General features: G+C 47.1%; 2 protein-coding genes and 1 long non-coding RNA gene across 3 annotated transcripts; 2 read left to right on the top strand and 1 right to left on the bottom strand.

Annotated features, from left to right (window-relative positions):
• Nucleotides 1-38: 38 nt before the first annotated feature.
• Nucleotides 39-1,121, top strand: LOC135627688 (protein IQ-DOMAIN 17-like). Its single transcript, XM_065133863.1, has 2 exons — nt 39-597; nt 725-1,121. Exons 1-2 carry the CDS (start codon nt 220-222, stop codon nt 926-928), a joined length of 582 nt encoding a protein of 193 aa, XP_064989935.1. The 5' UTR covers nt 39-219; the 3' UTR covers nt 929-1,121.
• A 280-nt stretch (nt 1,122-1,401) lies between these two features.
• On the bottom strand, nt 1,402-5,023 carry LOC135627208 (mechanosensitive ion channel protein 6-like). Its single transcript, XM_065133217.1, has 5 exons — nt 3,118-5,023; nt 2,572-2,695; nt 2,179-2,472; nt 1,883-2,085; nt 1,402-1,804 (listed from the first exon to the last, which is right to left on the bottom strand). The coding sequence occupies exons 1-5, from the start codon at nt 5,010-5,012 to the stop codon at nt 1,516-1,518; spliced, it is 2,805 nt and encodes a 934-aa protein (XP_064989289.1). The 5' UTR covers nt 5,013-5,023; the 3' UTR covers nt 1,402-1,515.
• Nucleotides 5,024-10,077: 5,054 nt separating this feature from the next.
• Nucleotides 10,078-17,624, top strand: LOC135627125 (uncharacterized). Its single transcript, XR_010492538.1, has 2 exons — nt 10,078-10,210; nt 17,196-17,624. It is a non-coding gene; the product is annotated as an uncharacterized LOC135627125 (long non-coding RNA).
• Nucleotides 17,625-18,189: the final 565 nt, after the last annotated feature.

Here is an 18,189-nt window from a genome sequence, read left to right as displayed (position 1 = left end):
TATTTGTTATGAGTGTTTAGATATATGTTTGTATATATTTCTGACATATTACCAGCTTCCACCAAGTCGTGCAATGCACGCAACTTTGTGGTGCAGTGCCACCTGGGTCAGCCATGCATGTCAGTCTGTGTCCTTCATCCCACCACGTTCTTGCGATCTTTGCCCTCACATAAAGAGTAAAAGACCACCAAATCTCTTTCTGTCTCTACCAACCCTGCCATGACATGTGAGCACATCTCTTTATCCCTTTCACGGCTGACTCTACCACTATACAAACCTCCCTTTACTTCAACAAGAGGCCACCTCCGGAAGGCAAGAACAATGGCCAGAGCTTGGCGATGGCTCGGCGCCGCCCGTCGAGCGCTGGCGAGGTCCTCGTGCACCAACGCCACCGATCTCGATGCCATCAGGAACACCACCACCACCATCTACAACCCCATGACAGCACCAGCAGCAGCAGAAGGAGAAGCCGAGGTTTCTGTGAGCAAGAACTCCAGCTATCACCCCAGGGAAGACGAGACTGTGGCGTACCGGGACGCGTTCTCCAGGGAGGACCTCGCGGCGATCACGATCCAAGCCTGCTTCAGGGGCCATCTGGTGCGTGAACTCTTTGCCCTTTGCGTGTATGTCTTGTTTGGGTTGCAGTGGTTATCGTCATCATCAGCAGCAGCAGTATGCGCCTCTCATCGTGCTTGGTTGTTGTGGTGGTGGTGGTGGTGGGCAGGCGCGGCGAGCGTTTCGGGCGCTGAGGAGCCTGGTGAGGCTGCAGGCCGTGGTGCGGGGCGCGTGCGTGCGGCGGCAGGCGCGGATCGCCATCCACTGCATGCAGGCTCTCGTGCGGTTGCAGGTGCGGGTGCGGGCGAGGCAGCTACTGGATGGATCAGGAGAGGTTGCTGGCTCATCGACCAAGAACTTAAAACTCCATTGATTGACTTCTCCCTCTTCTGCTTTTGATCTTTTTGACCAAGTTAACACATATGCTACGAGGTTCTTCTTCTATTTCTGTTCTTATGTTTGACTTTCTTCCTATCTTATTCTTTTGTGACAGCAGAGTGTCTTGATGCATCTTTAACATTCTTTTTTTTTGTTGCTTCGGAGATCATACAATTGCTTATTCTGTACTTGTTTCTATTTCTTTTTGTGGGTGGGGGTTGGGGGGATGATTCTGGAGAAGAATCTACTCATCTTCACATCAATTTTTACTGCTCAACCTAAAATTAAGTTCATAGAAATCAAATCTAAAAAGCATGACACCAAACCAATTTAAAACAAACAGATGGAAAGTTAAAAGAAGAGATGATCAACACCACACCACACCACATGAGATTCAACAACAGGAAGCAGTGTCTTAAGATAACATGATGATGATGATCACAGAGTCTGTCACTCGCAACTCTAACTAAGATGGACAAAGCTGTCGAGGACGCAATGGAACATATTCTATATGTTCTCATTTGTCGTATCAGTCAAAAAAGTCTACAAGTCACAGCATGACAGTGTGTGACCTAAACTAGTCTAGCAATTGAAGGTTGCCCAGGTAGACGGCAGCCGTGCGGAGTTGACAGTCGGCATGTTGCGCACATTCAGATCAACAGGAAGCAAGCGATACTCGATATCAAGCTCTCTTAGAACTTTGATCATCTCCTGGAGCACAAGCTCTCTTCGCGTCCACTTCTCCCCCATATCTTGGAAGTTAATCCGATGCCTCATCCAGATCGAGACTCTCAGCCTGTTCATGTCGTCTACGTCCCTGAGAACCACCGAGGGATTTGGGTACCAGTGTTCCGTCTTGTTCTCCATGTACCTGCAATGGTTGGATGACAAGTAAGCTTCTCTTCTGTATGAAATCAACTTCTCAAGTTGGGAGGTTAAACTTTCTCACCCTATAATTCTCTCTCTCATTACGGCAATCTTTTCCACCGGAGTTGCAACGTGAACACAAAAGTCGATCGATTCTCCCATGTCTGGACTCCGGTAGAAATTGCCGATCGGTAGAGTGGCCAACAAGGAATTCGGATATGTGATCTTCTGGTTGTCGTACCTCAAGAAAACTGTTGTCAGGATATTCATCTCCTCTACGATCATCTGAAACAGTTAGAGACATGAAGTTAGATTAACCACTGCTAATTTATGTAGATAACATGATTACCTCTGTCGAGTTCTTTCTCTTGTATGTACCTGAACTCCATCCACTTCGCAGCGATCGCCAACATCATAAGGGTGCACCACGAATAAGAATATAATAGCTTCGAAGATCATCTTCAAAGTGTTACCAAAAATAAAAACTGCTACCAGAATCTGAGAGCTGAGAAGAACGAAGAAATGGGTGGTGGCAATTCCCAGGATCAGAAGCCAGAGACCGATCACAATAATTCCGACCACAATATTCGCCATCTGATGGAGTTTATTCACCGCTGTTTTTGTGTCGTTCAGTGTCAAAGAAAGAGCTCTGCGCTCCCTAAACGCATTGATCTGCAGCGGACGAATCGAATTCGTATTCGACTATGCTTCTCTCGGGAAACAAAAGAAAAAAATTAGATTTGCTTTGATGAAAAATGAGGAGATCATTACCACCCAGTTCTTGAGAGACTTCCTGTTGACCCTATTTTTTTCTTGTGCTCCCTCGAACAAGCTCATCGTCTTTATAGCTTCATCCTCATTCATGAAACGCATTAAATCTACCAAGTAGATATACCTACAGAATCTCAAAGCATTCAGTTGATCGGCCGCATCCATGATCGACAGTACGTTTGCATTAGCCGTACAACCGATGACGGAGACAGAAGAGGTTCTGATTTACCAGCCACCAAGTTATTAACAGAGGAGTTCTCATCTATAGAGATAAAATGCCATTGTACATCTTGCCTACAGGTGCTATGCATTCTCGATGGTTTTTGGGTTAGGAGGAGATGTTAATTGTTCTTGATTCCACCTCAGGTACTGCATACATGCCACCGGTGAGAAATCATGGATTTCGAGGCTTGGACTATATGACTATCGACTGTAATCCTCCCCAGGAAACAGGGCGATTAATTAAACATAGAGATAACAGGTTCCAGCAAGAACAATGATAGTATGCAATTCGTCGAACACCTTGAGAAGCACAAGGAGACTTACTTGGCACCAGGCCTGGCGACATTCTTGAAGATGTTTCTGGCCGCAGCCTTGGCCTCGTACTCGCTGCGTATCTGCATCAGGGAATCATCGTCCCCGCTCCCCTGCAGCGCCTGCTCATCTAGCGTCGTCAGAGTCCCACGCCGCACGATCCTCACCAGCTTTTTCATCCTCCAAGCAGATATGTTCTTGGGGTTGAGCTTGTGCAGCTCGTCGATCGTGATCCCTTCCTCCTGGTGTTTGACACCCGTGACCTTGACACTTCTGCCCATCCGCGCGCTGCTCCTCTGAATAGGTCCGCTTCCGATCACCCTGCCGCTCCTGTTGGTAAGTGCTGCTGCCTGGAGCTCTTTGGAGATTCGGGCGCCTGCGTTCTGTAGCTTTTGCACCTCGGCCATCATCCGGTCCTCGTCGTCCCTGATGTTCTGGATCTCAATCAGCGGCGGGCCGGAGAGCGTCTCGATCACGTACTGATTGAACAGAGACTCCTGGATGCGGTCGAAGTAGGTGCTCACGTGGAAGGAGGAGGCGAGGACCTTGACGAGCAGAGTCTTGACGAGCCGGAACCCGTTGGCGATGAGGAGGCAGAACAGGACCTTGGTGACGTAAGGCGGGACGTTGCTCGTGGTCCGGCGCTTCATCTTGTTGTCGAACATGCATTGCCACGAGAGGAGGACGAGGCCGAGCCAGAGGCAGTTCTGGACGGGCTTCCGGAGGCTGTAGACGAAGTAGAGCACGCGCTTGCGGAGGAGGAAGTTGTGCTCGATGCCCAAGACGATTAACCGGATGAACCAGCCGGAGACGAGGCGGCCGCAGATGAGAACGAAGAGGAGGAGGAGCCACCTCCAGAGGTGGAGGTCCAACAGCGTCATGCGCTTCAGGTGATGCAGGGCAAGGCTACAGGCGAGCGCGGCGATGATGAGGAAGAGACTCAGCCACTGGAGGACGGTGATCCAGCTGAAGTCGGCCCGCTTGAACTGCTCAGGGATGTCGTCGTCCATGAACGGGTCCTCATCATCCTCGTCCAGCCGCAGCGACTTGCTGAGGAACCCGGACTTGATCGGCCCCGACCGGAGCTGGCCCGACTTCGGGAACATCCCCGACTTCGGGATCTCGTCATTGCCGGCAGCCGAGGGCGTTCCCGTCGGCGGAGGCACCGGGTCCATCAGTCTCGAGCGCGTCTTGGCGTGGAGCATGGTGGAGTTACGGCAGATGGAAGCGTTGGAGGTGCACCGTAGCACCTCGGCACCATCGCCTTCGTCATGCCCGAGGCTCGGGCTCGCAGAAGGCTTTCGTCGGCGGAGATTGGCGCCGTCGTCATCTTCATCGTCATCGTCATCGTTGGAGGAGGACCGGTAGAGGTGGGTCTCGGCGGAGGGGGCTTGGAAGGAGACGCGGAGCTCCTTGGAGCCGGAGATGGAGGAGGGGGAGGAGGACTGCTTCTTGAGTTCCTCCATGTCCAGGTCGATGTCGAGGGTCAGCTCGGCGCCGGAGGCCCGCTGGTTGCAGAGAAAGGTTCTGATCAGCCGCGACGGCGGGTCCTCGGCGCTCTCCGCCTCGGGGTTCTTGAAGCTGAACCCTCCAGAGTTGTTACCTCCTCCTCGTGCTGCTGCTGTGTGGCCGTCGCTGCCATCTTCGTTCCAGAACTCGTAGCTGGAGTCCCTCCACACCCTGATACCGTCGCTGTTGCTACTGCTGCGGTCGGGGAGGGGGGAGTGCTGGTCGAATATGCCAGCGTCATGGCTGTTACCGTCGATCTTGACGACGACCTCGCCATGGTGGTCGCTATCGTCGTTGTCAAGAAGGATAGGCCGCTCCTCCAGCTCGTAGGAGAAGGTGCGGGAAGAGGTGTACTTGTGGGAGCCATGTGACTTGAAGGATCGACTCAGAGAATCCATGGAGGAGGGAAGACGGGCGGAGGTGGAGGAGGGAAGGAGAAGCTGAACTTAGAGACATAGAAGGGGAAGGGGGTTCCGGAAGGCACCAAGTGTAGGAAGGGTGCCAACGGAGAGATTTAGAACGTAGAAAATGGGACGTCAGAGTTTCGTCACCAAACCAAATCATAATACACGTGTGTGTATATATATGTATATATATGGGCGCTATAATTGGAGGGGCGACTGCGGGGGCTGAGCAGCACCGACCGAGGTGGAGACGTGCACGGCGGAGGATGGAAGCGCAGATAGCGATGCGAGGGCGGCAGCGTTCCCGGCTCGGTTTCCTCGCGTCGCAAGTCAAAGGCGAGGGGGGGGACAGGTGTCGTGGTTTTCGGATTTACCGGTGCCTCGTTATGCTACACGACCGGTCCTCCCTCTGTTTATTTATTATTATTGCGGTAAATGGTGGATGAGAGCAAAGCGAATTTGGAGTCCAACAAGCCCGGAGAAGAGCTCCGAGAAAGGAAGCCATCCGAATCAAATTCTTTTCTCTCTATAATGTCAAAGGAATAGCGATCATTTCATTGCAAATAACATTTTTCAGTTGACTAAACCAATGCACATGTTTTATTCAGAAAAATAGTGTTTGCCGCTGTTGATTTCCTGTCAAATATCCATCCTATCCTATGCTTTTAGGGGAATAATCATATGCATAGAAGAGAAATTTTGTTATAAAAGAGGATGCATCATTTTATCATTCCGTCTTTTTTGTCTAATTCTATAGGTTGGGGTTATATAGTTAAAACAAATCAAGATCATCTGCTTGCTTGTTGATAAAGCCATTTAATCTCAAGAACTTTTTTGTCTAATTCTATAGGTTGGGGTTATATAGTTAAGTTCGTTGATAAAATCATTTAATCTCAAAGGAGTACGAGAACCAATGACTCATAAATTCGTCAGATCTTTCTTATCCTCAAAATCTTTTTTTTGAAGTTCACATGCTTCAAAAGGATAAAACCATACGGATACACTCATTGTCTAAAATAGATAATTTCTCACGAGCCTATGAACCGCATCAATAACCGACCAACAAAAGAGTGCTTTGGCACCCTTAGAATTGACGATAAGTTGGCCAAGGAGGTCAAAGTTAACATTCTCTAACCTTTTGAAAATGTTATTATAACGAGCATATATTGTCTTTTAACTTTATTTTAAAGAGCTGTGCAGGGAATTGTAGCATTCTCTGACATGTCGACTGAAGCAGTCCCAAGTGTGGGTTGTGCTAATCTACAAAGATGACTGTGGAATCCTCATTAACGTGTGTTATCATTTTGCTATTTTTCATGGGATTATACTTTTTTTAACGATAGAATGAATCAAGATTTTCGAATAATGAGATTGAATCCAATCCAGACCCTTCCATGGACTCCTAGTGACCAATCCTAGAACAAACCAGGAAACTTTGCTCGTAATGCTTCTTCACTGCCGACCTTTGATTTGGCTCCAAAACTATAGGATGGTGTGGATCAAGGCAAATCTTGATGTTAACCCTTTTGTGCATGTGCATATGTGATTTTGATACATGCTGCAGCCAATCTTACTCGAAGAAAACACATGCATGCATGTTTGATCTGAACTCAACTCATGGTGAGGTGTTTTATGAATAGCAGTTGATCGACAAGCAGTAGAGCAGTAAATGTGGCATTCAAGGTGAGTTGTTCACATTCTTCTTCCTTGTAGCCGTCACAGCAATTTACTTGGTCCAGTGTTGCAAATGGTAGCAGTACTGCTCCCAGGTTTCTTGGTTTGCTCTTCTCCTTAGTTTCTCTTCGACCTCAAGAAATATTAAGCTGTCTATATATAACGCTAACTCTTTAATTAGATGACCAAATATATAGAATATTGATGTCATCGAAGCTTTCACATGAAATAGTTCGCCATCACTTTGTGGTGGATGTAAAGGTACATACATCTTGAAGAAGAGCATGCTACTGTTCCTACACTTCAATAAAACAAACTGTACAGTCAACAGTTAAAATGGTCCACCAATAACATGCAAATAAATGATATGAATCTTTTGTCATATTCTGCATGCAAATTAAACATCAGAATCGAAACTGTAGAAACCTTCTTTACTCAGGTGCTGACTGAGGAAATCCCTCGTTTAGTGATCCCAGTTGCATGTCTAAGTGCTCAATAGGTTATTCTCTCCTATTTTAGTGGAAGATATCTCAGCTATTCAAGTTCCTATGCATCGTTATGCTCAATAGTACTAAAAGTACTTACAAATTCTTGAAAGGCAACAACAGAACCCACCCCTATTGACAGTATGTGGTTAATATCAGTTGTACTATTCGAACCACTGCTTAATCCATTATTATTGTTAGATGTAATTTTGTTAAGGTTTCCTCTTCTGTTCTTGTTGAATGTCTATCTATTTTTTACTGAGTTTCAGGAACTATTTATTTAGAGAGACTTTAAAGATATGAATATGACATCTTTGGCCAAAAGTATAAATGTAATCTCTCAGTCATTACTCGGGACACCAACCCAAAAGTTCACATATTGATCTGCTAAAAGAGTTGCAGTCCTGCAAGAAATAAATCCGAACCATGCAATGTGCTTAGATTGTAAGATAGCACCTCGAATATATTATCAATAAGCCAAAAGGATCCAATATGGGGAACAGTCTTCGCCTACCCTAAAATCTCATCTCGCATTGTTTGTGATAGTAGGTCATGGATGCCTATTTGACAACGTATATCGTAGTTGACTTAATAAAAACTCGAAGCAATGGAATGAAACGAAGAGGAGATCAAGAGACTAATATGCCGTGCAAATGTTCAGTTATATATTTACCTCTGGTACTTCAAGGTCTGCTTTGGTGCAATCCAGCTTCGAGGTCACCCACAGCTTTCACGGTGGCCGATCACTGCAACCAGTCGAGTGTGGAAAAGGGGGAAGATAGCAGTCACTCTTGACTCGCTTGCAAGGAGAAGGAGTTAAATGGATGAAAGAGTACTAAGATATTGGCACGGCTCAATCAGAAAAAAGGTCTGAAGACATTCCTTGCAGTGCCTTTGTAGTGAACTCCGAGTGAACCGAGCCAACATCACAGTAACTATTTCAAGGTGATTTATCATTGCTTCTGCTGTAGAGAAAGCATAAGCCAAAGGAAAGAAGCAAGAAGATAAGAGATATGTGGAGAATACAACAATCTCTCTTCTGCTGCGGAGTGGAATGGCTACATACATAGAGAAGATGCAGCGAGAGGAAAAGAGATGGGATGAGAGAGTGGTGGTGGAGCAAGGGAATGTCTTGGAATTTAAGGAGGTTGAAGGTGTGGGGTTGGCATTTAAAGCTCCCGACAATCAAAGGAGAAAGGCACGCTGCAGCATTAATAGTAAACCTCTCTCTCTCTCTCTCTCTCCCTCTCTCTCTCTCTCTGGTATTATTTACATAATGGATGTGTGATGAGAACCGGGAGGTTCTTCTTAGTCTTTTTTATCTGCACAAGAACTTCCATATGGTACGTAATTTGTCACTCCACCAACAGCTTTTTAGATTTAGCTTCTTCAGACAATAATGGCTGTCTTATGACCAACGAAGGCAGCAGCATGTGTATGTGTGTCTGTGACTTTGAGAGACACAGAGAGAGAGAGAGAGAGAAAGAGAGAGGGTGGTAAATTTGTTGCTCCTCCGTAGAAGCACAGCAGCTGCATCACGTTATCATTCATCTGCATGTAGATACACAAATGAGTGATGTGGAATGGCATGGCTACATCACATAATGCTGCGTCCACTATACAGGAATTCAAGTAAATGACCACCTCTTCCATCAATGAACGAAAAGACCTACAAAAGCAGCTGTAGTTACTCATGTCGTCAAATCTCAAACAGTGAAAACCAAGAAAGCGGGGAGAGAGAGCGAGAGAGAGAGAGAGAGAGAGAGAGAGAGAGAGAGAGAGGGTAGATGGATGCATCACAATTATGCTGCATATCGTACACAGAAAATTCAATGAATGACTGAATACCTCTTCCACCGAAACAACGTGAAGTGAAGTTACTCATGCTTGCAGCTTCCAACGGAGAAGACAAGGAAAGAGACAAAGGCGCGGACTGGCAGTGGGGAAGTAAAGGAGGAGGCATGGGTTTGGGAAGAGGAGTGACTTACAGGGAATCGGTGTCTGACGCGCCACATAATTGCGAGCATCCATGCGTACAAATGCTCCCCATCTTGTCAAACTTATTGTCTTTGCCATGTGGAAGTGACATGGAGCTTCTCTCTTTCTCTCCATCACTTGGGGCACATTTAATCGCTTCCACCCTTTTCCTCCCGCGTTGGATCGGCTGCTACTGTAGCTGTGAGCAGGATGACTGAGGTACTGTGCACCGTCCAAGCAGCCATTGGGAAGAATTTTATGCCTACCTATTTACATCACTTATGCCGATGTAATCATCTAATTTCCAATTGATCACATGAAACATTTTAAGGAATAACCTAATGTAACTTTAAACGCATTGGATGGATTAGCCACGTCAGCGCATTCCAAGAGGTGATTTCTTGGTCTACGCCGACCGTTGGTGTAAACAACTTTTTAGTCGTGATTTTGGGGTCGACGTGGCTTGGTTCGGGTCCGGATGACGGGTCGCCGATTTCTTTGGGAGGAGGTTCCTTGCCAACGCGCCCGGAGAGAAACATCTCGCCTTCGTCCCTGCACGTAGGTCGGGAAGGGAGAACTCGACCCGACCCCTCCGACGATCAAGTAAGTCAATAATCGTAGTGGGATTGTTTTCTATGTTTTTTCCCCTTCCTTTCGTTTAGAATGCAAGGGTATTTATAGGGGAGTTCGGTGTTACCTGATGTGCCTGCCCGTAGGGGGTAGGATCGTACCTTATGATGACGTCTGATATTGCTATCGACGTAGTGTGTGGAATCGAACCTGAGCGATCGTTAATGGGCCTCGGTTGGCGTTTCGACCCGTGTCAGTCACGCGGTGTCGGACTAACATGGGAGTGGGACATCAACGGTGTCACGAAAGTCTTAGCGTAATTATTACACTCATCACCCGCTAATACGGATAAATTCAACTCCAAATCCGATCCTCCCGTCGCGCCCGGTTCGCCTCTCGCACCACAAGACTGGAAGGGCACGAGAGCCTTCGCCCTACGTTTCGGCGCGTTGAGGGCTCCGCTTCCACTTCCGCCCTCGCTTCTCGGTTCGTCCTTTACCCTTTCCCCCTTTTTCTATTCTTGATCGACGGTGATTTCTCGTGCGAATTGGTTGGTTGGGTTTCTTGTTCCCGCAAGATCGCCTTGATTCCTTTTTCTCGGATTGTGGTTTCCTAGTTGCTAAAGATGTTTTCTTGTGAGGGATGAACGCTTCTCTTTCGTCCTTTCGGAGAGATCGTGGGTCTCCCTGTATGTAATTTTACTTGGGCTCGATCAAACCAACATCAGATTAGATCGGAAGACGTCGATTTTGGTTCGTCACGAGTTACTCCTTTTAGGTAGAATGTGAGGGTTCGGAGGAATGATATACGATAATTTTGTTCATGTCATGCAGTGACAGATGACTTGTTTTCAGATTGCCATTTGATTCTTTCGATAACCAGCCTCTACGATCCACCGATTCCTTTTAAAATGCTAGTGTCCCATCTCAATCAAGAATTTTAGCTGTTCTTCAAATTTCCTACCTCAAGAAAAGGAGAATTTCCATAGATATTTGAATTTGGTCTTTTTGGGTACATCTTGAAAAAGCTTATGACAATGTGGCAGAAGTAAATGTTCAGAGGTATTATAGCCCCTTCTTTTTGAGGTTGGTTGGGTTGGGTTGGAGTGTTACATTTGGAGAATATAATCAAGGAATTAAATAATCTTTTTGTTATGGGAAACAACTTTATGCCGTGGCCTCGGGGCCAACGCGGCTCGGTTCGGGGGTCCGAATGACGGGGATCTCGCACGGCGTCCCTCGAGGTCTCCCGGTGGCCGATTGCGGTGGTCCGGTCGGGACGTCGCGTCGGGGGGGGGGGGGGGGAAGCTTCGTCGCAGCGCCGGGAAGAGGCGACCCCAATCTCGCACCTGCACACAAGTCAGGGGGGGGGGGGGGAAGCTTCGTCGCAGCGCCGGGAAGAGGCGACCCCATTCTCGCACCTGCACACAAGTCAGGTCGGGCCGGGAGCTCGGCCCGACCCCTCCGACGATCAAGTCAGTGATGTAGAGGGGATCTTGGATGAGGAAGTGCCTCTGTGTGTGTTTTGTGTTTGTCTCCTTGTTCCTCTCCTCTTCCCCCCCCCCATTCGTTTAGAACTCTGAGGTATTTATAGGTAAGTTTAGTGTTACCTGATGTGCCTGCCTGTAGGAGCAGGACCGTACCTCTGATGACGTCTGACATTGCCATTTGGGTTGCGTGGAGAATCGAACTGCCGCAGGGTATGGGCGAGCCTCGATCGTCGTCCTCCTCTGCCTTGGCCGAGCGCGCGGGGTCAGACGATGAAGTTGTTGTCTGGGAGCGGGTGACGTTGGCGCACATCAAGTCGACGTTAATGCCCTCTTCCTTGGGCAGAGTGTCATCCAGGCATGGCTGACGTCATGGCGCATAATGTCGCCATTTTTACCCTTATCATATTCCCCCCCCCGAAAGGAGCTATGCGTCGGTTGTTATACGAGGGGAGTCCGATGCATGGCTTCTGACTTCAGGTGGGCTGGCCGTGCGGATGCGGTCTCGGGGAGCATGGAGTCGAGGAGCCGAGGAGCACGACGTAGGCGAGTTGGCCGTGCAGGTGTGATCTCGGGGGGCATGGAGCTGAGGAGCACGACGCAGGCGGGCAAGCCACGCAGGTGTGGTCTCGGGGGCATGGAGCCGAGGAGCACAACGCAGGCGGGCAGGCCGCGCAGGTGTAGTCTCGCGGGGCATGGAGCCGAGGAGCACGACGCAGGCGGGCTGGCCACGCAGGTGTGGTCTCGGGCAACATGCGACCGAGGAGCCGAGGAGCACGATGCAGGCGGGCTGGCCGCGCAGGTGTGTCTCGGGTCATGGGGCCGAGGAGCACGACGCAGGCGGGCTGGCCGCGCAGGCGTGTCTCGGGTTATAGGCCGAGGAGCTGAGGAGTACGACGCAGGCGGGCTGGCCGCGCAGGTGTGTCTCGGGAAACATGGGGCCGAGGAGCACGACGCAGGCGGGCTGGCCGCGCAGGTGTGTCTCGGGTCATAAGGCCGAGGAGCACGACGTAGGCGGGCTGGCCGCGCAAGAGTGTCTCGGGTTATAGGGCCGAGGAGCTGAGGAGCACGACGCAGGTGGGCTGGCTGCGCAGGTGTGTCTCGGGTCATAGGGTCGAGGAGCCGAGGAGCATGACGCAGGCGAGCTAACTGCGCAGGTGTGTCTCGGGAAACATGGGGCCGAGGAGCACGACGCAAGCGGGCTGGCCGCGTAGGTGTGGTCTCGGGCAACACGCGGCCGAGGAGCACGACTCAGTCGGGAAGCCGAGCAAAGGTCGTGGTATCAGACAACGTGCGGTCGAGGAGCACGGCGCAGGAGGGCAGGCCGCACAAGCGTGGTCTCGGGCAACGTGTAACCGAGGAGCACGACGCAAGCGGGCAGGCTGCGCAGGTGTGGTCTCGGGCAACACGTAGCCGAGGAGCACGGCGCAGGCGGGCTGGCCGCGCAGGTGTGGTCTCGGTCAACACGCAGTCGAGGAGCACAACGCAGTCGGGCAAGCCGAGCAGAGGCGGACTCGAGCAGACTGCGGTCGAGTCGTGTAGATGCAAAAAAAAGGGGTTAGGCCGGAGCTAACCACGGGGTGGGAGGTGGTCAGGTAGACACCGAGCCTTCGCTCGACGGTCTGAGGATCCCTCGACATTCGGGCCCTCCTTCTAGCGCCAATCTGTTGTGGGAAACAACTTTATGTCGTGGCCTCGGGGCCGACGCGGCTCGGTTCGGGGGTCCGAATGACGGGGATCTAGCACGACGTCCCTCGAGGTCTCCCGGTGGCCGATTGTGGTGGTTCGGTCGGGACGTCGCATCGGGGGGGCGAGAAGCTTCGCCGCAGCGCCGGGAAGAGGCGACCCCGTTCTCGCACCTGCACACAGGTCGGGCCGGGAGCTCGGCCCGACCCCTCCGACGATCAAGTCAGTTATGTAGAGGGGATCTTGGATGAGGAAGTGCCTTTGTGTGTGTTTTGTGTTTGTCTCCTTTTTCCTCTCCTCTTTTTCCCCTAATTCGTTTAGAACTATGGGGTATTTATAGGTAAGTTTAGTGTTACTTGATGTGCCAGCCTACAGGAGCAGGACCGTACCTCTGATGGCGTCTGACATTGCCATTGGGGTTGCGTGGAGAACCGAACTGCCGCAGGGTATGGGCGAGCCTCGGTCGCCGTCCTCCTCTGCCTCGGCCGAGCGCGCGGGGTCAGACGATGAAGTTGTTGTCTGGGAGCGGGTGACGTTGGCGCACATCAAGTCGACGTTAATACCCTCTTCCTTGGGCAGAGCGTCGTCCAGGCGTGGCTGACGTCATGGCGCATCATGTCGCCATTTTTACCCTTATCACTTTTCATGCCAGTTGGATGATCTCCTCGGTGCCTTCCCTTCTTAAATAATCTTTTGCATCATTTGAAGTTCTATTTATCTCTTTCTTTAATGTATTATTTAGTTAGTTCTCGAATATTATCATTTGGAGGCGTTGCCCGAGAGAAAAAAAGGAGCTCTCGAATATTATAATTTTAAAATTATATACTATGATTGATAAATATAAATTAAAACAAAATTAACACATCAAAATTATACATTTAAAATATCAAATGAGATTGTCAGTTTAATAACAAAATTGAGAAAATAAAATAAAATAAACATCAAATATCATTAAAATTCACATCATTATCTTTAACCTTATTTATCATCATCTTCATTTTGAGGTGATTTATATTCCTGTTGTTCATCTTCATAATAATAAGTTTCCTCCTTTTTCATAATTGTAGGCGATCAAAACTTTTGTATTTATCTTTCTTCTCGTGAGTTGTCATTTATGTCTTTATTTTTCCAATGTTTGAAGCGCTTGCTACATCTCTTTATATCAAATTATTATTATACAAAATAAGATCATCTTCAATGGTTTTTGAATTTGTATATATTTCTCTCACCAACCATTCGTTTGAATCATCTACATTAATCTAATTTCTTTGTATAGATCTATTATATTATACAAATTAAAGAATCATTTAATCGTATCAATATCTAAAAAAATAAATTAGTTAAAACTAAAATATTTTTATATACTTATAATTTTAAAGATACTTTAATTTCACTTATAATCTGCACTGCTACAAGTCAAACTTAGAAATTTTATAGCTAATTATTATAAGTTTGATTTATTACTTTCGAATAAGCCCTATAACATAGTTATAAATTTAAGTTCAACTATTAATATAACATATTTTAAAAAATTACATGATGTTAAGTATATGAAGTTACACGGGCTTGGTAACCCTTGATCGAATTACTATATAAATTTTAAAAAGACCCTCAACATTCTTATAAAATAATTTATTTATGATTTTGTCTTAAACTTTAATGTCGTAAACTTTCCCATCCCCGCGCTCTGGAGGATCGATCCCGGTTAACGTTTACTTCATATGTCCTATCGAGCGATTGATCTTCTGTTGTGAGATGATAGCTACTTGGCCGGAGAGAGGGGTGGGTTTTTTGGGCCTAGACTAGGATGACATGGTTCCAGGCTAAGCCTATGAAGTCCCCCGGGAGGTTGCTAAATGGAATCGGGGCTCGCGAAGGGGATTTTCATGAGGTCTACCGAGGACCTCATGGCTGATGTGCACAAATATGTCATTGTGGTGAGTTCGGACCTTCCGAAACTTAGTCTTTTTTTTTTTGTTTAGCTACCTAGTTTTAATTGTTATTTCTTGATACGTAGAGTTAGCACCTCACAATGACATTAATCGATCAAGTGCATGACTCCTTGATCGCTATGTCTCGACTCCTTTGAGAATGAGATGAGTTGAGAAATAAGACGGTCGAGAGGGACTATTTCTTAAAGGAGTAAATTTTCGTCAAGGATGGATCTAGTCTCCCCTTGGTCTTTACTTCCGAGGCTACTCAAGGTGATTCGATCAAGGAGTCATTTACTCCTTTGCTATTTTCAACTCAACCCAATTTTTTTCCCAACAATGATGGATCCATCGGCATTGATGTGCCAATTGACCTCTTGTAGCAACTTTATGTATATGACCAAATGTAAGGTGGTAACTAACTAGAAGAACTTGGACGGTTGGAGACCACTAATGTACGCATTAATGAGGATGTACGACTTGGGTTTGATGCCATCCTCACCTCATCATTAAACCTCTTCATATAGTGTGCTATTGTCTCCTTGTCTTCTTACTAAATGGCTAGAAGAGAAGTCATAGGCTTCTTTGAGAGTATGTAATCGATAAACTTAAGTTCAAATTCCTTAGTCAACTACTTGAATGAAGATATTGATTCGGAAGGCAGCTTATCGAACCATTCCCTTATTGATTCTCGCATAGTAGTCGGGAAGGTTTGACACATGAGAGATTTGGTCATCCAGTATAATGTCATCTGCGAGGTAAATGTTGTCACATGCTCCAAAGGATCCAAGTTTTCATCATAAAGATCAAGCATAGGTAAGCAGAATCCTTGTGGGATGGGCCCTCCCATAATGTTTTTGACGAAAGGGCACCATAAGTGTTGGTTAGCTTAGGTTTCTTTGCTTGTCTAATTTCTTTTTTTGATGACCTCTTGCCACTAGTCTATCTAAAGAGATGGATTCAGATGTTAGGGGGATCGACTCCCTCTATGCCACAGGCTTTGGTGGAGGATTTAGATGTGGTTTGTAAGGACTCGGGTGAATACGCCTCTCGTGGCTCATTGATAGGAGATTGGAATTCGGCCATAAGGCTTAAGGTTGGAGCAAGTGGAGGAATAGGGATAGGGAAAGGTGAAGTAAATGGAGTTTGTGGTACCTAATGTGCCATATGGGCTTGTTGGGAAAGGGGACTACAATCTAAACTATCTCTATCAAGACTTGCACATGATGTTAGATTATGGAGTGCCTCAACAAGGACAACTATTACTATAGTAGGAGTTGGTTGTTAGGTGAGTGGTAGTGTGTTAGATGTTGAAAAGGTGATAAAAGGTTGAGGGTTTAAAATTTTGCTCGATGGTCGGGCCAAGAATGCTTAAGGCCTAGGACGACTAGAGTAAGAAGGTTCAAAACCGATAGGTTTGGATCCTCCCGATTCACTCAAGATGGACCAACAAAGTTTTCCTAAGATATTAAGAAGGCCCTTATTCTAGCTTCAAATTATTAAATCACATTTTGATTGTTTATCTCAGTCCTTCTCGATTTGTCTCAGTCCTTTTGTTCATATGTCAAATCTCGACATTGAGAAGGCTCTCGTTCTGTCTCAGTTTGATCTCGATTTATGATTAATTTATCCAACTCTAAATATGCTAAATCCTACAAAATTGAATCGGGGCATTCCTGACAAATACCCCTTTGATGCTTAAGTTAGTTTAGGATTTGGAGGGTTTGGAGGGTTCGGAAAGAACTCTAAGGTTGTGTTTAAGAGACTCTTAGGATCGTTATACCTATGATCGATGCTTGTTATGGGGAGTAATTACACGTTTCTCCCGACCTTGATTGTGGTCGTGCCATGTCAAGCTTGAAGGTGCTTAACAATTTGACCAATTCGACCATGTGACCTTGAGGTATTAGAAATGCATCGTATACTTGGGTTCAAGGTATCGGAGATGCATCGTCCATGTGGCCTTGGGTGCCGAGCATGCATTGTCCATGTGGGTCTTAGGTATTGGGCTAGTGTCGACCACGTGGTATTATCGTATTAGTCATGTGGTGTCGATAGTAATTTTTACTTTGATGTTGTGTTAAGTTTTTGATTTATGGTTGCCTCATTTAATATTGTGTTAAAATTTCAAATTAGATAAGTCTAAAATGGATTAGTTAAGACTTAACATATATGAGATTCAAAATAAAATAGATCATGAAACGAATCCTACTCGTATCCCTGCAGATGCTTAAATAATATTTTCGCAATAAACTTCCATTGATCTTTATTTTTTTTTTCTTACACAGGGGTAGTTTAATATAGATTTAGTTTTCTAACCTATTAAACATTTTGGATTTATGATGATCCGATTAAAAATATTTATCAGGCATGGTAATCAACACGAGTACGTAAACACCGGAGAAGACGACGACTCCCCTGCTCCAGGATGGCTGGCGTCACCGACGAGTGCAACAAAACCTACGCCAGGATGGCCACGCGTTTATGCGGCGGCGTCCTGCTAACGAATCAACGACAACATCGCATCTCGGCCGTAACATCTGTTGTGCATATAAATGTCTGTATATAGATTTATGCACGGAGTCGGTGGGTTTGAAAACCTGTTTCGGTCCGTCATGATTCGGCAGCTCGCTTGTACTTCTCCCATGTCATGTGTCCGCTTGGGCATGGTGTTCTGGCAAAGCCGTATGTACTTTTGTCTTGCTTCCCTCTGTCGATGGAGGCTAATCATCACAATCTTTCATGGAACTTACAGCCTAAGTTTCATGGTTCAGAAACGATATCCAAAGATTTCTCACTCTCCACTTGTTGGTGTAAACAACTTCAAGCCGTGATCTCGGGATCGTCGTGACTTGGTTCGGATCCCGATAATAGGGGATCTCTCAGGGACGTTTCCCGAGACGGTTGAGACGATCGATTACGTTGGTCCGATTGGGACGGGTCTTTATTTTCACCGAGGGAGGATTCCTCGCCTGTGCGTTTAGTGCACGACCTTCGACTTTGCACCTGCACAAAGGTTGAGTCGGGGAGCTCGACCCAACCCCTCTGACGATCAAGTTAGTAGATAGTCACATAGGGTTTCTTTAGCTGAGTTGTGTCTTCTTTTCTTCTTCTTCCTTTTTCCCCTTGGAGCGTGAGGGTTTTTATTAGTGAGAATTGTCGTTGCTTGATTGCTGGCCTGCAAGGAGTAGGACCATACTTCTGATAGCGTCTGACATTACCATTGGCTTGGCCTTGGTAGACATTTCGGTTAATGTGCCTTGGTAGACATTTCGGTTCGCTTTGATCAGGTGCCTCATCAGGTCAACAGAAGCGTGAGGCATCATCTGGGACCGCGGATGTCACACAGTCTTATCGTAATT

The sequence above is a fragment of the Musa acuminata genome, chromosome BXJ2-11 (genome assembly GCF_036884655.1).
Source record: "Musa acuminata AAA Group cultivar baxijiao chromosome BXJ2-11, Cavendish_Baxijiao_AAA, whole genome shotgun sequence".
Lineage (NCBI taxonomy): Eukaryota > Viridiplantae > Streptophyta > Magnoliopsida > Zingiberales > Musaceae > Musa > Musa acuminata.
The sequence above is the reverse complement of the archived record's forward strand: the minus strand, read 5'-3'. Positions and strand labels throughout refer to the sequence as shown.

Bases quoted from the DNA above. Each gene is read 5' to 3' on its own strand.
- LOC135627208 (XM_065133217.1), bottom strand. From the start codon at position 5,012: ATGGATTCTCTGAGTCGATCCTTCAAGTCACATGGCTCCCACAAGTAC. The intron at 2,086-2,178 runs GTACATACAAGA...TAACTGTTTCAG, and splicing joins GCGAAGTGGATGGAGTTCAG to ATGATCGTAGAGGAGATGAA. The intron at 1,805-1,882 runs GTGAGAAAGTTT...CAACCATTGCAG, and splicing joins ATGAGAGAGAGAATTATAGG to GTACATGGAGAACAAGACGG.
- LOC135627688 (XM_065133863.1), top strand. From the start codon at position 220: ATGACATGTGAGCACATCTCTTTATCCCTTTCACGGCTGACTCTACCA. The intron at 598-724 runs GTGCGTGAACTC...GGTGGTGGGCAG, and splicing joins CCTGCTTCAGGGGCCATCTG to GCGCGGCGAGCGTTTCGGGC.